General features: G+C 41.7%; 1 protein-coding gene across 1 annotated transcript; it reads left to right on the plus strand.

Moving 5' to 3' along the window:
• Window positions 1-5,764: 5,764 nt before the first annotated feature.
• On the plus strand, window positions 5,765-22,884 carry LOC115964846 (pentatricopeptide repeat-containing protein At1g06710, mitochondrial-like). Its single transcript, XM_031084082.1, has 3 exons — window positions 5,765-5,786; window positions 5,967-7,144; window positions 22,832-22,884. The coding sequence occupies exons 1-3, from the start codon at window positions 5,765-5,767 to the stop codon at window positions 22,874-22,876; spliced, it is 1,245 nt and encodes a 414-aa protein (XP_030939942.1). The 3' UTR covers window positions 22,877-22,884.
• The last annotated feature ends 429 nt before the right edge of the window (window positions 22,885-23,313 follow it).

A 23,313-nucleotide genomic window follows, 5' to 3' on the forward strand; every position in this document is an offset into this window, starting at 1 on the left:
GAGAACTTGTCCAAGTAAAATAGCAATCCCTATCCTATGCACCCAATTTGTGCGCGGGATAGAAAAAATTGGTTTAAAACGTGCCTGATAGGTGCATCAATATTTCAACAATAGCTCTAAATTTCATACTTCATTATGATGATTACCTTCTTGTTAACACCATGTTCAAACAATCACACTTTTATCATTTGCGCCTATATATATATATTGTTGGTAAATTTAGACTCCGGTTTATAGAATTAACAAATTTTAAATTCAAGTTGTTAATTAGATTTATTATGAATAAGTCTTGTTAAAACAAACAAACATCAATATCATGCACAACGGAATAGTATATAAGACAAGATATGATGACCCAGGAAAATCAATGAAACAAACTAGTTTCACAGCAAAAAACCTGGGGAGAAACCTTTCCGAAAAGCAATTCACTATAGTCAAGAGAAGTTTCAGATCTAGTATAAAACCTTTGTCCCTAGACTCTATAATCCTCGTAGATGAACTTAAAGCAGAAACCTTCTATCACTTCAGAACCTTTGAACTCTTCAATATATGAACGCCACCCTTTTGCACGAATCCCAGTACATAACTAACTCCAGAAACTTGAAGATGTTGTTGACTGCAAAGTTCTTCACTTCATCAACAATGAAGATCAAGAAGTACTTGGTTACAAAACACTAAGGCACAAAAGGTGCAGTAACTTCTTGCAGAGAAAATAAGGCATTAGGTTACTTTTTGCATGTGTTCTCCATCTATAATGACCTTCAAAATAAGCCTTATATATGCCAAGGGTTGTGAAAAAAGAAACCCTACACATACATGTCAGTTAGGGCCAAAAATCAGATTTGGAAATTCTAATTTCGTAGATCTTAATAGATTCAGCTTCTGCTAAACTTTTGTCGAGTTTTGTTTTTAAATCTTGATAGATATTGTTTCTGTTGAGGTATCTGTTCAGCTTTAATAAACAGTTTTTCCTCACTTGTTTCTTGGTTCAATCTTCATGGTTTTAACACTTGACTTGAATTCTTATTTTTTGGAGTACTAAACTTATCCTAGATTTATCCAATTATCAGTAAAGTGTATTTTGCCAAATGATTAGCCAATAACATAAAATGTCCTTAACATATATATATATATATATATATATATAATGAGAGTTTTAAATCTTTTACAGCAAAAACATATGAAAGTTTTAAGTCTTGAAATTTTTTAGGACTCCATATTTATACCATTTTCTATATAGTCTACATTCAACTAATATCTTTGCGAGTCTTTATCAATGTACTACTATATCACCACTCAATTGTTGACTTCATTTTGTCACCTTTCAATCAATCTTATCATTGTTGTTAGCATTATATTGTACATCTTTTCTTCATAATTTTCTCACTCGTGCCTGTTCACTTGAACATACTGAAGCTCTTTACAAGAACATGCATCTTGAATTTTCTTTACATCAAATCCTACATGGTACTGTTCATTACTTGTCAATTTCACGTAAATCCAATGCGAGAAAAAGTATGTGTACTAAAAATAATCTTTTTTTTTTTTTCATTGCAATTAGACTATGAGAACTTATCCAAGTAAAGTGGCTATCCCTATCCTACGCACCCAATTTGCGTGCGGGATAGAAAAAATTGGTTTAAAACGTGCCTGACAAGTGCATCAAAATTTCAACAATAGCTCTAAACTTCGTACTTCTTCATGATGATTACCTTCTTGTTAACACCATGTTCATACAATCACACTTTTATCATTTGCGCCATCACATAATTGTAAGAAGACAAACAAACAGTCTATGGACAAACTCTTGGTCCATACGAAGATTCGCTATGTTTAGAATTATTGAAAATAATTCCCTCGAAAGAAACAAAAAACGAAAACGTTCATGTGTAATCCATAGTTTAGATCGTTCCTAAAAGCTGTGTATTTGCTTTCAAAACATAAAAGACAAAAACAAAAAAACGTGTTCAAAAATTTAGATAATAACTCTTAGGATCCGTTTGGATTGAACTTATTTTTGCTGAAACTGAAAATTGAAAACTGAAAACAGAAAATACTATAGCAAAATAATTTTTAAATGTGAATAGTACCGTGAGACCCATTTTTAAATGCATGAACAATGCTGCTACCGTATGAACAGTGCCACCACAGTGCCTGAACAGTAATTTTTGTCTTTGCACAATAAATTATTGTGATTTTACTGTTTATAAATTAAAAAAAAAAAAAAAAAACCCAAAATGCTGAACGTAGATGCGCAAAATGCGCAATCCAAATGGGTGTTTAATGTCCGAACAAACTCAATAAAATAACCTCCATAACAAAACCCACAACATCAAAAAGCAATCCAAACAAGATAAGAAAAAGTTTTGTTACTTTCATGGCATTTATGTCAGTCACCTATCTTAGGTCGGATGCTTTTAGAGGGAGCACGATGAATTTTTCTGACTATCTTAGGTTCATTTATGATCTAACCTAAGTTGAAAGTAGAGTTCACTATGCCATTGAGTTCAATCATGATTTCCTCAAACATAGAGGTGAGCATCTGTAGTTTTGCAGCTTTTCTTAGTTTCTTTCTCAAATCAAATTATTATTGTTCAATTTTAATTTTCCATTTAAAAATCAATAATGGGTATTTAAATTCAACTTTTCATTATTTTTTTCTTGAAAATAATTGTTAAAATTAATTTTAGTATAATTGTCCACGTAGTTAGTGTACTCGGGTTCAAGTAGTGTGGGAATCATTAGCACCAGGACCGTGGGTCAATGAGGGACTACATTGTGTTTCTTGTAGAAGTTGATTGTTTATAATAATATTACAATCGTTCAATTCAGGGGTTGAACTACATTGCCCCTTGGGGGGCCATGGCTCTTTCAAAAATATAAAATATCTTTTCCTAGTATATATATATTAGTGAAAATTTTTAAAGGTTTCATTGAAAAATTAGGATTCCCCACCCCCGCCCCCCAAAGAAAAAAAAAAAATCAAGTTCTCCAACAGTGCTCTAAAAAAAAAAAAAAGTATAGACTAATAGACCAAATAATTATGGAGATAATATATAATTTTCTTAATTTCATTTTTTGTAATTTCGTTTGTTTCTCAACAATACTTTTAAGGCTTTGGATCATTCAAAATTTTGAAGATTTCGTTGGTTTCATAGGAGGTCTTTTATTCATTTTGATACACAACATAGTAATTTTTATTGCAAATGAAAATTGTAAGAATTCACAATGAAAATGGTGATGATTGAATTTTATTTTATGAAATATCGTCATCAAGTAAAACTGTGGCTCACGAGGCTTCACTAGACTGTGGAGTGTGATTTTTGTTTTGTTTTTTTTTTTTTGAGGTTATGAAGCAAATAGTTTTTATATTTTTCTTACCCTTTATATTTTACTTAAAATATTATTTTAAAAATTTGGGTTTTGGGAAATACCAATTTTTTGCTTTGCTTTTAGTTTATCAGTGTTGCTTGTGGTGTGTGTTTGATTAATTTGGATCTAAAATTAGTTCAACAAGATGATTCTTCTATGAAAATATAATAACAAAACCAATATATATATATATATATATATATATATTTTTTTTTTAACAATGGGTTCACGTTCAATGTTTTCATTTCGAGGGTGGTGACATTGAATGGGTGGTGGTTGACGGTTGTAAGGGTGGGTTGGTTGTTTTAACATGGAGAAGAGAGAGACACATAGAAAGAGAGAGGGAAAGAGATGTGGAGAATAAAAATGAATTAAAAATAATAAATAAATAATATTTTAATGAAATAGTAAAAAAGATAAAATCTTTGATGTTGGTTGATTATAAATTATAGTGTTAAAATAGATACTTTAAGATGCTAAATGCTATATTTTTTATTAAATTTGATATGACTGCTCTTACAAAATGGTGTCCATGACATGATTTGAAAGAAATCTAAAAATTTAAAATAATTTATCCAATGTCATTCCAAATATGGGATCAAATCTCCAGAATCCAACCCCCACGAACACAACATCAATTCAACTGTTGTGTTTACTTAGTTGCTAGTTGTTATAGTAACTTTGGATAAAAGAAGAGAGCAAATGGTAGTGAAAGAGAAGTAATTAAAAAATTAAGAAAATTTGATATTTTAATAAACAATAGCATAAAATAGATAATTTGATGTAGAAAATGTTGAAAATCGGATATATATATATATATATATATATAAATATAATAATAAGAGTTTTAAACCTTTTACAGCAAAAACATATGAAAGTTTTAAGGGAACACATAATCTCAAACAGATATTTGCATTGGAAAGTTTCCTAGTTTTAAGGTAGGCATGTATAAGAGCAGTATATGTCACCACATTAGGGGCACAACCATCCCTTACCATTTCATCAAACCAGTTGTGAGCCTGTTTAATAAGACCAGCTTTATAGAAACTATCAATTAAAATTGTATATGTATAAACATCAGGAACAATACCGTTCCTTTTCATTTCATCAAACAATAAAAAGGCCTTCTCTACCTTGGAGGCATTACACAAAAAGCCAATCACTTTAGCATAGGTACTAGTATCAGGTATGAATCCCTTACTCATCATTTCACGAATAACAATATATGCCCTCTCAAATTTTCCAGCACCACAAAGACATCGAGCAAAATTGCTGACATTGACCTTATTCAATACGACCCCTGCATCAAGCATCTCACCATAAAAGCTTTCTCAGCCAACTCTTAAGCAACTTACAGGCATAAGAATAATCAACTGATCTGCAAAAGGCATGAACAAGAGAATTAAAAATCTTAGGACTAGGATAACAACCTTCTGTGATTATAATACTAAGAATTCTCTTACACCTATCAAGCTGTCTTTTCCTCAAACACCCACAAAGCAAAGTCCTATATGTCACAACATTAGGAATACAAGAATTAGTCCGCATTCTGTTCAAGAAATCCATAGCTTCCTCAAAAAGAGAAGCTTCACACAGCCCAGATATCATCTTTGTATAAAGAACTGTGTTGCACAATTTCTTCCTTCTCAAACAGCGAGAGAGCTTCTCTCCACCTCCCCGCTTTGCAGAGAGATTGTGCAAAACAACCTAAGGTAAACTCAACCATAATAAACCTTGAACTCAACATCTCCCTATGAACCAAATAAGCCGTGTCCAACCGATCAGCTTTAAGAAACACTTGAACCAATGCATTATACGTCCATCTCGTGGGCTTGTACCCAAAATGTTTAAGCCTCCCAAGCTCCTCCAATGCTAAATTCCACAACCCATTTCGGCAACACTTTTGAATCAAAAAATTAAGCAACTTCCCAAGCACTTCCTTATCATCATCCTTACTCTCTCCTAAAAATTGTTCCGGTATTCTCTCATTACTATCACACCCCAATCTCTCTTAACAATGCATCATACACAAATCCAGTGTGACTATACCCAATTTGCCGCCCCGCCCAAACAAAAAACTTGACACCCAATTCAGGATTTTGCACAAGACTCAACACCTCAACCACTAGAGTCTCATTCAACTTGTCCCTAAACAGCCTAAGAAACTAGTGGGTTGGGGACCTATGGGAAAGACTTCTCTTCAAACTTAAAAAATAGTAGTCAACCATAGAGGTGCAGTGGTCTTAGTGGACTCCCATCCCATTGAACACGTATGGCACATAAATGAAGTCATTTCAGAAGTACACAATATTTTCCACAATATTTTTGTACAAATTGTTATTAATTTTTAAGTAGCCTCACAACTTATACTATCAATTATTGTAACAATTCTATGGAAAAAAATTGTTTATCTAGTATTATTGCATCCAAGACAACAAAATACAATTAAAAAAAGGCAATCAACTAGAAAAGAAAAATAGAATAGTACTCCATTTTCTCTTTACTTTCGTTTCTTTTCCCCTTCTCTCCATGTTTCCACACTTCAAATCTTACGCAAAATCAATGATTTAGCATTATCAACCTTTTATTTTTAGAATCACCAAAATCAGAAGGTTGCATTCCTAATGTTCTTACATATACGGCTTTGATTGATGGCCACTGTAAAGCTGGGGAGATTGAAAAAGCGTGCCAAATATATGCGAGAATGAGAGGTAATGTGGAAATTTCTGATGTAGATATGTATTTTAGAATTGATGATGGCAATTCCAAAGAGCCAAATATGTTTACATATGGAGCATTGGTTGATGGTTTGTGCAAAGCTCACAAGGTCAAAGAGGCCTGTAACTTGTTGGATGCTATGTCAGTGGAAGGCTGTGAGCCAAACCATATCGTGTATGATGCTCTTATAGATGGATTCTGCAAGGCTGGGAATTCAGATGATGCACAAGAGGTGTTTGCTAAGATGTTAGAGCATGGTAATAGTCCTAATGTCCATACTTACAGCTCTTTGATTGAAAGGTTGTTTAAGGATAAAAGACTGGATCTTGCTTTGAAAGTCTTGTCCAAAATGCTAGAAAATTCTTGTGCACCAAATGTTGTCGTATACACAGAGATGATTGATGGCCTCTGTAAAGTTGGAATGACAGATGAAGCCTATAAGCTTATGCTAATGATGGAAGAAAAGAGGTTTTATCCAAATGTTGTGACTTATACTGCAATGATAGATGGCTTTGGGAGAGTGGGTAAAATCGAAAAATGTCTTGATCTCTTTAGAGAAATGGGCTCAAAGGGTTGTGCTCCAAATTTTGTCACCTATAGGGTTCTTATAAATCATTGTTGTGCCACTGGCCTTCTGTATGAGGCTCATAAACTCTTGGATGAAATGAAACAGACATATTGGCCAAGGCATATATCAAGCTACCGCAAGGTCATTGAAGGTTTCAACCGAGAGTTTATTATCTCACTTGGGCTTTTAGATGAGATCAGTGAGAATGATTCTGTTCCTGTCGTTCCATTATACAGAATCCTGATTGATAGTTTTATTAAGGCTGGGAGATTAGAATCAGCTCTGGAGCTGCATTATATGTATACTTCTTTGATTGAGAGCCTCTCTCGTGCAGGTAAAGTCATTAAGGCTTTTGAGCTGTACACAGATATGGTAAGGATGGGTGGTGTTGCAGAGCTGAGCACATTTGTTCACCTCATTAAAGGGCTCATCAATATTAACAAGTGGGAAGAAGCACTTCAACTGTCAGATAGCATATGTCAGATGGTCACTCTCTCTTTATCTACATTTTCTTTGCTCAAGCTTTGGTATACATTATGGAAACAAATCATGTTTTTTCCTATTGAAGTTGTCAGTTCTCAAAATTTTGTCAAATATATATAGTGTCTATCCATTTTGTTGTGAAATTGGTTTCTACTTAAAATTTGCAAGATGTGAGAGAAAATTGCTCCAAGTTAAAATAAATCTGAGTCTTTAGAATAATTATGGATTCATGAATTTGCACCCTTTAGGAGAATATTTGTTTGCCATCTTCTGTGTTGTGGGATAATGATATCTAACTACGTTGAATTGAATGATGAAAGCTGGTTTTCTTGCTGTACTGGAGACTAGCTGTCTGTCATTGTATCTTCTTAGTTATCTACTTATTTTGGTTTGAGTATTTAGCCAAAAAAAAGAAAGAATATCTAGTGTGGGGCCCGGCCCAGAAATAATGGGCTATTCCAAATTCAGGCCCGTCCGAGGAGCGCCCTGTCCAAAGAGAAACCACATATGAAGCATTACTCAGTCCCGATAACGCCAAGGAAACCTGTCCGAGGAGTAACTCCTCCTCGGACACTACGAAGCCCAGACGAGGAACTCTCCCCAGCCAATTCAGTTCATCCTCCCAACATATAAAATGAATAAAATCCAAAATATCTCATGGAAAGCTACCACCACATTAATTGCGCCCCAACCACCCTCTTGGCCGCATTAATGAGGAAAAGACCCCTGAATAGTACCACTTTGGCCTCTGCAACTCACAAAGGGAGTGATGAGGGCGTCTGATGGGACAGGTGCTCAAGTAGATGCTTAGATGATCAACAAGTGTAAGGTTGAGATGAGAGGAGGAGAACTATATAATGTAGTGGAGTCCCTCAAAGAGAGGGACGAAAAAACTGTATTCGGAACAAAAGAAATAGAATCAGACGTAAGAGATCCATTCTTGTGTTTTTATTTTCTGCAACAATACTGTCCATGTATCAGACCGAATAGGCTCACTGAGGCTAAGTTCTTTGACCCATCCTCTACAAATATTTATTGTGGGTTGCGCCTTGGGCCAAGGCCTGATCAATAAGATTTGGGCCAGGAAAATCGTGCAACTACAATTGGTGCCGTCTGTGGGAAGAACTAGGGCATCAGCTAGTGCAACGGTCGAGCATGGCAGAACTAGGTCCGCACCAGGAGGATCCTCACCAAGCTAACTCCCAACGGACACAACCCGCCGAGTCCCAGAGGCAAAATAACCTAACCAACCCAGGCGGCAGGGGGAATCGTGAGGGAAGTGTGCATACTACCCGGATGAGCCAGAGTCACACTCAGATAGGAAGTCACATGTCTCAGTGGCGAAATAGTCACCAGGCCATGCAGCGAGAGATAGATGACCTAAAAAGGAAGTTACGGCGTGTGCAGCGAAGACGATCTCCCTCTGACTCAGGCGAGACTTCTAATGCGGAGGATGCGAGTTACAGACAAAGGTCAAGGACCCCTCCAAGTGAAACCTTTTCTTACGAAAGGGAACCGCGCCCTGTACGAAAGTATGAAAGCCCATCCAGCAAAAGTTCGGGGAATGACGCCATGAAGAAAGCGCTGGACCAGGTCTCAAGGTCACCCTTCACGAATAGAATCGAAGGGGCTAAGCTGCCTAGACGTTTCAACCAACCGGTGTTCGCCATCTATAACGGCAGAGCAGACCCGGTAGAGCACGTGAGTCAGTTTAACCAAAAAATGGCGATTTACTCGCAAAATGAAGCCCTAATGTGTAAAATCTTCCCATCCAGCTTAGGATCGATGGCAATGAGGTGGTTCAACAGCCTGAAGACAAACTCCGTAGGCTCCTACAAGCAGCTCACTCAAGCTTTTTGCTCCCGTTTTATTACAAACACCAGAGTCCCTCGACCTCTCAGTTCGCTACTATCCTTATCTATGCACGAAGGAGAAACCCTGAAAGCGTACTCAGATAGGTATTGGGAGGTGTATAACGATTTAGATGACAACCATGATAATATTGCTATCAGCACGTTCAAAAGCGGTCTCCCCACCGAGCATGGCTTAAGGAAATCCCTCACCGGAAAACCAGTTGCTGATGTCCATCAGCTGATGGATAGGATCGACAAGTACAAAAGAGTAGAGGAAGATCTGCTGCAAGGGAGGGGAAAGGAGAAGGTTATCCCCCCCAAAGCAAATGATTTCAGGTCGGAATGGCACAACCCTGGTCAGCCAAGGAGATATTTTTCACGACAGGCTGGGCAGAGCAACCCGCAAACAGTGAATGCCGTATTCAGAGAGCCAGTACAACAGGTACTGGAGAAAGTAAGGGATGAGCCCTATTTCAGGTGGCCGGGAAAGATGGCTGGAGACCCTTCCAAACGTAACCAGAACTTGTACTACCACTATCATCAAGACCATGGGCATACTACTGAGGACTGTAGGAATCTATGGAATCACTTAGATCAGTTGGTCCGAGAAGGAAAGCTACGTCACCTGCTGCACCCATCGAGCGGCCATCTCGGCCAAGCAACACAAGAGCCTCGAAAGGACGTGTCCTTAAGACCCCCCACCGGGACGATACATGTCATCCTCGCGGCACCAGGAAGAACTGGGCCACCCATCCCCAGGGTATTAGCTGTTGATCGGCTCCCCTCCGAGGGCAGGCAAAGGGAACCCAAAAGGTCAAAAAAGGGAAGCTCTTTGATATTGGGATTCTCGGATGAGGATAAGAGAGGAACTATTCAACCTCACGATGATGCCTTGGTGGTCACATTGAGGATTGGGGGCTTCGACGTGAAAAGGGTGCTGGTGGACTCGGGAAGTGCAGTAGAGATAATGTATCCTGATCTATACAAGGGGCTGAACTTGAAGCCAGAAGATTTGGCAGCTTCGAAGGAAAAATCGTTACGCCAAAAAGGCAGATCCAACTACCCATACAGACGGGGTCGGAGGTGGTGGAGGTGAATTTTATCGTCGTCGACGCTTACTCACCCTACACCGCGATAGTCGCCAGGCCATGGATCCACGCCCTGGAAGCCGTAACCTCCACACTTCATCAAAAAGTGAAATACCCATCCAAAGGACAAGTAGAAGAGATCCGAGGAGATCAGGCCGTGGCCAGGAAGTGCATGGTGGCCGCCATTTTACATTGGCCCCCAATTGAGTCCTCGGCCCCAGAGAGCTTATAGCAACCAACCCCCTCGGCAAGGCAAGGCGAGGGGCTGGCCGAGGAGATAAGGTGTGAAAGTTTAGATAGGATCGCTGTCAATGACGACCCAGAGAAGTTCTTTCAGGTCGGCTCTGAATTACCTTCTCAGGAAAAAGAGGAGCTGGTCAGATTTCTCAGAGAAAATGTCGACGTGTTCGCATGGGACGCCTACGACGCCCCGGGAGTTGATCCCAGCCTTATTTGTCATCACTTGAACATCAACCCTTCTTTAGCTCCGAAGAAACAGCCACCCCGACGTCCTTCGAAGGAACATGCTAGTGCCGTAAGAGACGAAGTGGCGAAATTGAAGAGGGCAGGGGCTATCGAAGAGGTCTTTTATCCCGAATGGTTGGTGAACACGGTGGTGGTAAGAAAGAAGACAGGGAAGTGGAGGGTCTGCGTGGACTTCACGGACCTGAACAAGGCGTGCCCGAAGGACCCATTCCCCCTACCCCGAATCGACCGACTGGTGGACGCAACTGTGGGACACCCTCGAATGAGCTTCCTGGACGCCTTCCAGGGCTATCATCAGATACCCCTTGCGCTAGATGACCAAGAGAAAACGTCTTTCATGACGCCCATCGGAAACTATTATTATAAGGTGATGCCGTTTGGCCTGAAGAACGCAGGCTCAACTTACCAAAGGATGATGACTCGGATGTTCGAACCACAACTGGGCAAGATCATTGAGGTTTATATAGACGATATGGTTGTGAAGAGTAAAAGGGTGTCCGAGCACGTGAAAGACCTCGGAATAATCTTCGCTATCCTAAGGGAGCACCGGTTGCGGCTGAACGCTTCCAAATGTTCATTCGGGGTCGGATCTGGGAAATTCCTAGGGTACATGGTCACCCACAGGGGAATAGAAGTAAGTCCCGACCAAATCAAAGCCATTAACAGCCTACAGGTTCCTCAGAATCCGAAGGAAGTGCAGAAGCTCACTGGCATGATTGCGGCATTAAACCGGTTCATATCACGATCGGCGGATCGATGTCGGCCTTTTTACCTACTGATAAACAAATGGAAAGGGTTCGAATGGTCGGAGGATTGCACTCAGGCTTTCCAGCAGCTCAAGGACTACCTGTCCCGACCACCCATCATGTCCAGCCCTGAGGCAGATGAGGTGCTGTTTGCGTATGTCGCCGTAGCTCCCCATGCTGTAAGCTTGGTACTGATACGGGATGATAATGGGGTGCAGCGACCGGTTTACTATGTGAGCAAATCATTACATGAGGCCGAGGTGCGGTACCTACCTTTAGAAAAGGCAATTCTGGCGATAGTGCATGCAACCCGGAAGCTTCCTCATTACTTTCAGGCGCATACGATCATCGTTCTAACTCATCTTCCCCTTCGAGCAGTGCTTCGAAGCGCTGACTACACCGGAAGGATCGCCATGTGGAGTGCGCTTTTGGGGGCCTTTGATATTAAATATATGCCCAGATCCTCCATCAAAGGACAGGTCCTCGCAGACTTGGTGGCGGAGTTTGCTGAGCCCTCTATAGAAACAATAACCGAGGAGAAAGACATGGATGGAAAATCGGTTGGAGCGATTTCAACAGGGAGGACCATGCATTGGAAGGTCTACGTAGATGGCGCAGCTAACCAGAGAGGGTCAGGAGTTGGGATAGTTTTAATATCCCCGGACGGTGCTGCCATTGAAAAATCATTGAGGCTCGGATTCTCGGCTACGAACAATGAAGCCGAATACGAAGCCTTACTTCAAGGGATGACGATGGTTCAAAGATTGGGCGGAAGAATAATAAAAGCGTTCTCGGACTCCAGACTGGTAGTCGGACAAGTGATAGGTGAGCTGGAAGCTCGAGATACTAGGATGCAAGAGTATCTGGGACAAGTCAAGCGGCTGCAAACGAATTTTGAATCCTTCAATCTGACGCACATTTCCAGGAGTGTAAACACCCATGCAGACTCGCTGGCCACTCTCGCCACGTCCTCGGCACATAATCTGCCGCGAATGATCCTGGTTGAAGATCTAGCCCAGGCAAGTCCCATCAGTAGAAGCCCGGCCAGAGTCCATCAGATCAGAAAGAGTCACAGCTGGATGGACCCCATAAAAAACTTCCTCCAAAACGACGTCTTGTCGGAGGAAAGATTGGAAGCCGAGAAGATACGTAGGAATGCTCTTCGGTTCTGGCTATCAGAGGACCACAAACTATATCGGCGCTCTTACTCTGGACCGTACCTACTCTGCGTACATCCAGAAGAATCCGAATCTCTACTTGAGGAGTTACACGAGGGGATTTGTGGAAGTCATACCAGGGGAAGGTCGCTGGCGCACAGGGCACTTACCCAAGGGTATTGGTGGCCGAACATGCAAAGAGAGGCCCAAGAGTACGCTAAGAAGTGCGACCAGTGCCAAAGATTCGCCCCGAATATCCACCAACCCGGAGGGGTTCTCAACCCCCTCTCTAGCCCATGGCCGTTCGCACAATGGGGCCTTGATATAGTTGGACCCTTCCCCAAAGCTGCGGGGAACAAGCAATACATAATAGTCGGAACTGATTACTTCACTAAATGGGTGGAAGCTGAACCCTTGGCCAACATTAGGGACGTGGACGCCCAAAAATTCATCTGGAAGAACATCATCACCCGCTTCGGGACTCCGCGTACACTCATTTCCGACAATGGTCTGCAGTTCGACAGTAAGAACTTTAGGGAGTATTGCCGCGAGTTTGGAATCATTAACCGATATTCCACCCCCGCCTACCCTCAAGGAAATGGGCAGGTCGAAGCCGTGAACAAGGTCATAGTGAACGGACTGAAGAAGAGACTGGACGAGGCAAAGGGGAGATGGGTAGAAGAACTCCCCCACGTCTTATGGACTTATCGGACGACGCCGCGACGATCGACCGGTGAGACCCCCTTCTCGATGACTTATGGGGCTGAGGCCGTGCTCCCAATCGAGAACAACTTTCCCACACTAAGGTCTAGATCGTTTACCCCAAACGATAACGACGAGTTATTGGAACGGAGTCTGGACCTAGCCGAAGAAAGAAGGGAAAAAGCGATGATTCATATGGCCTATTATCACCAGAAGCTGAGACAAGGGTATGATGCCAACGTCAAACTGCGGCCTTTGGGTCCAGGTGATCTCGTGATGAGGAAGATTCTTGGCAGCGCAAAAAACCCCTCTTGGGGCAAGTTGGGGCCCAATTGGGAGGGACCATACCGTGTCACATCCGTGGCCGGAATAGGCGCCTACTACCTAGAAGATTTGGATGAAAAAACTGTACCTCGACCATGGAATGTAAATAACCTCAGAAGATATTGTTATTAATGAAAATGGCTTCGCCCACATTTTTTTTCATGACTATCCACTGCTTGCTGGTCTACATGACAATTTTTATAAGTTTTAAACAGAACCTAAGTCCTGCATGGCTCCTCGGACCACAGACTTAGGGGAAATTATTACTTAAGGCAACTGTTCATAGTTTTAAACAGAACCTAAGTCCTGCATGGCTCCTCGGACCACAGGCTTAGGGGAAATTAATACTCATGACAATTTTTATAAGTTTTAAACAGAACCTAAGTCCTGCATGGCTCCTCGGACCACAGACTTAGGGGAAATTACTACTCATGACAATTTTTATAAGTTTTAAACAGAACCTAAGTCCTGCATGGCACCTCGGACCACAGGCTTAGGGGAAATTATTACTTAAGGCAACTGTTCATAGTTTTAAACAGAACGTAAGTCCTGCATGGCTCCTTGGGCCACAGACTTAGGGGAAATTAATACTCATGACAATTTTTATAAGTTTTAAACAGAACCTAAGTCCTGTATGGCTCCTCGGACCACAGACTTAGGGGAAATTATTACTTAAGGCAACTGTTCATAGTTTTAAACAGAACCTAAGTCCTGCATGGCTCCTCGGACCACAGGCTTAGGGGAAATTAATACTCATGACAATTTTTATAAGTTTTAAACAGAACCTAAGTCCTGCATGGCTCCTCGGACCACAGACTTAGGGGAAATTAATACTTAAGGCAACTATTCATAGTTTTAAACAGAACCTAAGTCCTGCATGGCTCCTCGGACCACAGACTTAGGGGAAATTACTACTCATGACAATTTTTATAAGTTTTAAACAGAACCTAAGTCCTGCATGGCTCCTCGGACCACAGGCTTAGGGGAAATTATTAGTTAAGGCAACTGTTCATAGTTTTAAACAGAACCTAAGTCCTGCATGGCTCCTCGGGCCACAGACTTAGGGGAAATTAATACTCATGACAATTTTTAGAAGTTTTAAACAGAACCTAAGTCCTGTATGGCTCCTCGGACCACAGACTTAGGGGAAATTATTATTTAAGGCACCTGTTCATAGTTTTAAACAGAACCTAAGTCCTGCATGGCTCCTCGGACCACAGACTTAGGGGAAATTAATACTTAAGGCAACTATTCATAGTTTTAAACAGAACCTAAGTCCTGCATGGCTCCTCGGACCACAGACTTAGGGGAAATTACTACTCATGACAATTTTTATAAGTTTTAAACAGAACCTAAGTCCTGCATGGCTCCTCGGACCACAGGCTTAGGGGAAATTATTAGTTAAGGCAACTGTTCATAGTTTTAAACAGAACCTAAGTCCTGCATGGCTCCTCGGGCCACAGACTTAGGGGAAATTAATACTCATGACAATTTTTATAAGTTTTAAACAGAACCTAAGTCCTGTATGGCTCCTCGGACCACAGACTTAGGGGAAATTATTACTTAAGGCAACTGTTCATAGTTTTAAACAGAACCTAAGTCCTGCATGGCTCCTCGGACCACAGGCTTAGGGGAAATTAATACTCTTGACAATTTTTATAAGTTTTAAACAGAACCTAAGTCCTGCATGGCTCCTCGGACCACAGGCTTAGGGGAAATTAATACTCATGACAATTTTTATAAGTTTTAAACAGAACCTAAGTCCTGCATGGCTCCTCGGACCACAGACTTAGGGGAAATTAATACTTAAGACAACTATTCATAGTTTTAAACAGAACCTAAGTCCTACATGGCTCCTCGGACCACAGGTTTAGTGGAAATTATTACTTAAGGCAACTATTCATAGTTTTAAACAGAACCTAAGTCCTGCATGGCTCCTCGGGCCACAGACTTAGGGGAAATTAATACTCATGACAATTTTTATAAGTTTTAAACAGAACCTAAGTCCTGCATGGCTCCTCGGACCACAGACTTAGGGGAAATTATTACTCATGACAATTTTTATAGGTTTTAAACAGAACCTAAGTCCTGCATGGCTCCTCGGACCACAGGCTTAGGGGAAATTATTACTTAAGGCAACTGTTCATAGTTTTAAACAGAACCTAAGTCCTGCATGGCTCCTCGGGCCACAGACTTAGGGGAAATTAATACTTATGACAATTTTTATAAGTTTTAAACAGAACCTAAGTCCTGCATGGCTCCTCGGACCACAGACTTAGGGGAAATTAATACTTAAGGCAACTATTCATAGTTTTAAACAGAACCTAAGTCCTGCATGGCTCCTCGGACCACAGACTTAGGGGAAATTAATATCATGACAATTTTAAAGTTTTAAACAGAACCTAAGTCCTGTATGGCTCCTCGGACACAGACTTAGGGGAAATTATTACTAAGGCAACTGTTCATAGTTTTAAACAGAACCTAAGTCCTGCATGGCTCCTCGGACCACAGACTTAGGGGAAATTATTACTCATGACAATTTTTATAAGTTTTAAACAGAACCTAAGTCCTGCATGGCTCCTCGGACCACAGACTTAGGGGAAATTAATACTTAAGACAACTATTCATAGTTTTAAACAGAACCTAAGTCCTGCATGGCTCCTCGGACCACAGGCTTAGGGGAAATTATTACTTAAGGCAACTGTTCATAGTTTTAAACAGAACCTAAGTCCTGCATGGCTCCTCGGGCCACAGACTTAGGGGAAATTAATACTCATGACAATTTTTATAAGTTTTAAACAGAACCTAAGTCCTGCATGGCTCCTCGGACCACTGACTTAGGGGAAATTAATACTTAAGGCAACTATTCATAGTTTTAAACAGAACCTAAGTCCTGCATGGCTCCTCGGACCACAGACTTAGGGGAAATTAATACTCATGACAATTTTTATAAGTTTTAAACAGAACCTAAGTCCTGTATGGCTCCTCGGACCACAGACTTAGGGGAAATTATTACTTAAGGCAACTGTTCATAGTTTTAAACAGAACCTAAGTCCTGCATGGCTCCTCGGACCACAGGCTTAGGGGAAATTAATTACTCATGACAATTTTTATAAGTTTTAAACAGAACCTAAGTCCTGCATGGCTCCTCGGACCACAGACTTAGGGGAAATTAATACTTAAGGCAACTATTCATTTTTAAACAGAACCTAAGTCCTGCATGGCTCCTCGGACCACAGACTTAGGGGAAATTACTACTCATGACAATTTTTATAAGTTTTAAACAGAACCTAAGTCCTGCATGGCTCCTCGGACCACAGGCTTAGGGGAAATTATTAGTTAAGGCAACTGTTCGTAGTTTTAAACAGAACCTAAGTCCTGCATGGCTCCTCGGGCCACAGACTTAGGGGAAATTAATACTCATGACAATTTTTATAAGTTTTAAACAGGGGAAATTATTACCTATAGTCAGAACCTAAGTCCTGCATGGCTCCTCGGACCACAGGCTTAGGGGAAATTATTACTTAAGGCAACTGTTCATAGTTTTAAACAGAACCTAAGTCCTGCATGGCTCCTCGGGCCACAGACTTAGGGGAAATTAATACTCATGACAATTTTTATAAGTTTTAAACAGAACCTAAGTCCTGTATGGCTCCTCGGACCACAGACTTAGGGGAAATTATTACTTAAGGCAACTGTTCATAGTTTTAAACAGAACCTAAGTCCTGCATGGCTCCTCGGACCACAGGCTTAGGGGAAATTAATACTCTTGACAATTTTTATAAGTTTTAAACAGAACCTAAGTCCTGCATGGCTCCTCGGACCACAGGCTTAGGGGAAATTAATACTCATGACAATTTTTATAAGTTTTAAACAGAACCTAAGTCCTGCATGGCTCCTCGGACCACAGACTTAGGGGAAATTAATACTTAAGACAACTATTCATAGTTTTAAACAGAACCTAAGTCCTACATGGCTCCTCGGACCACAGGTTTAGGGGAAATTATTACTTAAGGCAACTATTCATAGTTTTAAACAGAACCTAAGTCCTGCATGGCTCCTCGGGCCACAGACTTAGGGGAAATTAATACTCATGACAATTTTTATAAGTTTTAAACAGAACCTAAGTCCTGCATGGCTCCTCGGACCACAGACTTAGGGGAAATTATTACTCATGACAATTTTTATAGGTTTTAAACAGAACCTAAGTCCTGCATGGCTCCTCGGACCACAGGCTTAGGGGAAATTATTACTTAAGGCAACTGTCATAGTTTTAAACAGAACCTAAGTCCTGCATGGCTCCTCGGGCCACAGACTTAGGGGAAATTAATACTCATGACAATTTTTATAAGTTTTAAACAGAACCTAAGTCCTGCATGGCTCCTCGGACCACAGACTTAGGGGAAATTAATACTTAAGGCAACTATTCATAGTTTTAAACAGAACCTAAGTCCTGCATGGCTCCTCGGACCACAGACTTAGAGGAAATTATTACTCATGACAATTTCTATAAGTTTTAAACAGAACCTAAGTCCTGCATGGATCCTCGCACCACAGACTTAGGGGAAATTAATACTTAAGGCAACTATTCATAAGTTTTAAACAGAATCTAAGTCCTACATGGCTCCTCGAACCACAGACTTAGGGGAAATTATTACTTATGATAGATTGGGAGATTATTGCTTAAAGGAAATCATTTTAATGTGTGCGCGCAGTCTGGCGCCATCGCAACCCTCAAATGCGCAGCCCAAAAACCCATTTTATTTTGACCGTTTACCTGTATCTACATCGTTGCAAATGTTTAAAAAAAAAAAGAGCGCTACTGACATACATCCATAGTAGGCAAAACGAACATTTTATATTAATATTCCGAGTACATTAGAAAGAGAGGTCCTTACAAAAGAATGGAAAAATAGGACGACTCTCATTCAAAAAAAGAAAAAGGGAAAGAGTACAAAGATCAAAAGCCTAAAAGGCTAAGCCTTAGCAGGAGGATCTTCTTTCTGCTCGGGCTGAGGGGGAGGAACCTCGATGGTAGAGTCTGTGGCGGGATCCTTCGCCATATTAGGCACAAGGACGGCATCAGGCACCGCCAGGTCCTGCTCTGAAGCCACTTGGGCGTCATCAGGATTCTCTCGGATCTCTTGAGGATAGAAGATGTTCTCGGGCAGTCTTAGTGCCGAATCCGCAGGAACTCCTGCAGCATCGAGAGCATGAGCCCATGAAATACTGCAGTAATCCTTGCACACCTCGGGGATCTCCTCGGATAGCCTGGCCTCCGTCTCTTCGGCCCCGAGCTGGCGAGCAGCATTCTTCTCAGCCTCTGTAGCCTCTCGGATCAGCTGGGCCTCCTCTTTGACCCGCCTCAGCTCATCCTCGACTTTTTGCAGAGCAGTCTTGAGATCCTGCACTGCCTTCCTCTCGGTGGCGAGGTTAATCTGTGTCGAGTACAGCTCTTTGCGCTGGTCCTCCGCCTGGGTCTCGGCACTCTTCAAACCAGCCTCTGCACTTTTGCGCTGGTTCTCCGACTCCTTGAACTCGTCCGTGAGTTTAAGGTGATCGTGCTTGAGGGACTCCAAGGTTTTCTCCATCTCTGTCCGAGCCTGGGTCTCAGCCTCAGCCCGATTACGTTTACCTCGGCAGAATTCCTCAGCCACAAATACCTGCTGAGTGATCTACGAACGAAACAAGATTGCTTTTAAAAAAAAAGGTCAAATAAATTAATGAAACAGTAGAAGGATTACTTACCATCGCGAGATCCCTTTTAAGGGATAGGAAGATCTCGGGTTGAGAGAACCGCCTGTAAGCCTCCATATCCCGAGGAAGGAGTAGGGGTTGCTCTAAGACCTCGGCCACGTACCCTGCCCGGCCTCGGTTGTGCTCTAGGACCGAAGCATTGTAGGGGATGGCAACCCCATCCAGCTCCAACTTGGGGCTCCATACACGCGGGGTAGCGCGTACCTCCGCAAGGTTCTCCTCGTCCCGACTCTCCGAGGAGTTGCCCCTTCTGCTCCTTGGCGCGCGAGTGGTTTTTTGATGCTTGGTCGGCTGGGCAACCACCTCGCCCTCCTCAGGAGTGTCAGCCGGCCTTTTCTTCTTTAAGTCCGGATTAACCTTAAGGCTAAGGTCCGAGGTGCCCGGAGGGGCCACAGGAGGGAGGGTCTTGACCTGTGGTGGAGTTGGTCCCTTTGATGACTGTCCTTTCGATGACTGACCTTTCCCTCGGGAGGCCATCAACTCCTTTAGAGTTTTTCCCTTTCCTGCCATGGGCTCTGTTTCTTCGTCCGAAGTATCGTCCGAGCAGATGACGATTGAAGGAACGCCAACTGCAGAATGTCGGTCCCGCTCTCCTTCAGGATCGGAAAGCTCCACCAAGGGGGTTTGTTGAACTTCCTCCTCAAAATAAAACTCGTCTATCTCTTCCTCAAGGGAAAGAAGAGATGATTCAGCTTCCTCTTCAACCTGAACGGCAACACCAGGCTCGTTTGGCGGAGGTAGCTGCTCTGCTAAGTAGGGATTTCTAACACCGAGCAACACAACTGGTGGCAGATCGTGTTGAGCTAGGAACCCGTCCTTGGACACGTCAATCCTAGCCAGCCTCGGACTGTCAGCCCTTATAGCGTGACCGATAGCCTGGAAAGAGCTGCTCAGAGGTTGATAGCCCAGAACCAGATGGGCCGCACGCAACTGTCCGTCCTCGGAAACGTAAATCTCCGACTTAAGAAGGTAGTTCAACGCTGGCACGTTCACAAAGTTTAGCCGAGGAGCGACGTGAACTTTATCTGCAAACAACCAAGAAAGGTGGGGTTAGTTCATGAAATTTTACAATTACAAAGAAAGCGAGAAAAATAAACCCTCAATACTAAATCCTTTCCCAAAAAGGACTGGCCCTAAAGACGCCGCATCTGGGGTTCCTGCCCGAGTTGGACAATGAATACCGTCGAACCACTCCCCAGAAGTAATAAGGAAGTCATTCTTCACGATCTTATTGGATATTGGGAGACAAGAGATCAACCTAACGTCCTCGTTCCGGGATTTAAGATAATATCCATCATCCCCGAGGCGGTGACACTCGTACAGATAAGCCACATCGTGCCAAGTAAGGCCTAGATTCATCTGCTCGTCTAAGACATCTACACAGCTTAGTATTTTGAACATATTCGGGGCACACTGATACGGCGTCAACCTATGGTTGAACAGGTATTCCCTTGTAATCCTACGCATGGGAAGTGTCATCCCTCCCTCTATGAAAGCAATCATGGGGATAACAACTTCTCTCTCACCTCTCTCTGTCAATACTCCTTCAAGAGGACAGTAATGCAGCCCTACCCCCGGGGGAATGTGGTATTTTGCCCTAAAGGCCTCCATAGAGGCCGGAGTTTTTACTAATTTTTCGAATCTACCCATCTGAGCTGAACTGGGGGAAATGGAAGTAAAGACCAAGGAGAAAGGTAGAGTCCGAGGAGGGAATTGAAACGACAAGATGAACGAAATTTACTGGTACCTTCACAAAAACGCTCAATGGGACGCCTGGAAATCTCTCCTGGAGGAAACGCTTCGCGAAAAATGGTTACGGTGGCGTAACGGACGCAAGTATTCGAATATCTCTGGAATTCGATGGAGTTCTCTGGCAGCCTCTGAGGTTTATGAAATGCAGATAAAAAGAAGGAACTGAACCCCTTTGACGTCTTATATAGCCAGGAGGAGAGAGAAAAGATCACTCCTACCTAAAAATACGAGAAAAAAACGATGGCCGTTCGATCTACGCCACACTGTTGGATGAGGGGAACATAACGCCTCCAGAAGTTAATGGCCGCGCCTCGTAAATTGTAGCGCGTCAAAAGTAACGGTCCACACGCGCGCCACACGCTCTCCTTATTTCCATCCTCTCCCAAACATCAAAACCCCGCTTTTTCTCCTCGGAAGGAGATAAAAACCGGAGTTTTGAGGGGCTATTGTGGAGCCCGGCCCAGAAATAATGGGCTATTCCAAATTCAGGCCCGTCCGAGGAGCGTCCTGTCCAAAGAAAAACCACATATGAAGCATTACTCAGTCCCGATAACGCCAAGGAAACCTGTCCGAGGAGTAACTCCTCCTCGGAGACTACGAAGCCCAGACGAGGAACTCTCCCCAGCCAATTCAGTTCATCCTCCCAACATATAAAATGAATAAAATCCAAAATATCTCATGGAAAGCTACCACCACATTAATTGCGCCCCAACCACCCTCTTGGCCGCATTAATGAGGAAAAGACCCCTGAACAGTACCACCTTGGCCTCTGCAACTCACAAAGGGAGTGATGAGGGCGTCTGATGGGATAGGTGCTCAAGTAGATGCTTAGATGATCAACAAGTGTAAGGTTGAGATGAGAGGAGGAGAACTATATAATGTAGTGGAGTCCCTTAAAGAGAGGGACGAAAAAACTGTATTCGGAACAAAAGAAATAGAATCAGACGTAAGAGATCCATTCTTGTGTTTTTATTTTCTATAACAATACTGTCCATGTATCAGACCGAATAGGCTCACTGAGGCTAAGTTCTTTGACCCATCCTCTACAAATATTTATTGTGGGTTGCGCCTTGGGCCAAGGCCTGATCAATAAGATTTGGGCCAGGAAAATCGTGCAACTACATCTAGGTTTGAGCAAATCCCTGACTAAATTCAATAATTGAAGTTTATATGTTGGGTCTTTTTTATCCTGCATGTTTTGGGTCTATAAATGGAAAAACTGGGTTTAGCATGTAAAGGTTAGTAGGTCAGAGTGACATTTAATAGAATTTTCGGCATAAATGCAAATAGATGTAAGGAGACCACTGTTTTCTTCTTTATTTATCCTCTGCTTTTTTTCCAATTGATTGTAGTCTAAGAAGAATGAAAAAGTGCTTTGGAAGTATTAATTCGGAGAGTTTTGGATATTTATAATATTGTAGTAGGATAGTCTACTTTAGGAAAGCTAAAACCACTTTGGTTGAGGGGGCATCCAGCTGTATACATTACATGCATTAATATTATGACACTGGTGGAAGGTCTCCCTTGAATTTTACCATTGCCCACATAATAATGATTCTCTTTCAAGTAAAATTACATTTTAGTAGGTGGCACTGAAAGTGAGACATCGAAAACTGGTGGCACTATTTTGTTATTGAAAGTGATAAATTGTGCTTGCTTTGTGAAAAGACAAAAGAAGCTGTTTCTTCGGAAACAGTGTTGCTGAAAATTTCAGTTGTCCCTTGTATTGTGGTGAAACCTGTTTAAGAATAAATAGGTGTCTAGTTACTTGTCTAATAATTTCTTCTTCTTTTTAGCATTATTTATTTCTCCTTTCTTTGAGCAGGATATCCATTGGCTTCAACAAGAAGATACATCTTCCAGAAATTAGGCTTTTGACCATATCTATATTTGTTTCCCAAGGTTGATGTGATAGCATAATGGTGCATGTTAAAGTTTTTGCTCAAATAATGACTACATTGGTGGAATTTCTTAATGCACACATGAAATTCCTAGGAGGTGATAGCTATTGCATAATTTGCATTGCAATGAAATGAGTATAAAAAAAATATGGACATCTTTGATCGATTGTTTGAAACAACTAGAAGCTGAAACAAAGCTTGAGGGAAATATTTTGCCGTTCAATTATTCATTCTTATAATGTTGGTGAGCTCTCTTTAACTTCTTAACAAAAACCAATTGAAAAAACTTCTTAACAAACAAAAAGGTCCTATTTGTCCTTATTTGCGTTTATTTTGTGCACCATTGCTTACAGCTGATGTGGCTTATTGGGTATGATGCGAGTCAATGTTGCTAAAACTGATTTAC

The sequence above is a fragment of the Quercus lobata genome, chromosome 10, assembly GCF_001633185.2.
Source record: "Quercus lobata isolate SW786 chromosome 10, ValleyOak3.0 Primary Assembly, whole genome shotgun sequence".
Taxonomy (NCBI): Eukaryota; Viridiplantae; Streptophyta; class Magnoliopsida; order Fagales; family Fagaceae; genus Quercus; species Quercus lobata.

Coding starts and splice junctions, on each gene's coding strand:
- LOC115964846 (XM_031084082.1), top strand. CDS start 5,765: ATGGAAAAAAATTGTTTATCTA. Junction 5,787..5,966: donor GGAAAAAAATTGTTTATCTA/GTATTATTGCAT, acceptor TTTTATTTTTAG/AATCACCAAAATCAGAAGGT. Junction 7,145..22,831: donor CAGATAGCATATGTCAGATG/GTCACTCTCTCT, acceptor TTCTTTGAGCAG/GATATCCATTGGCTTCAACA.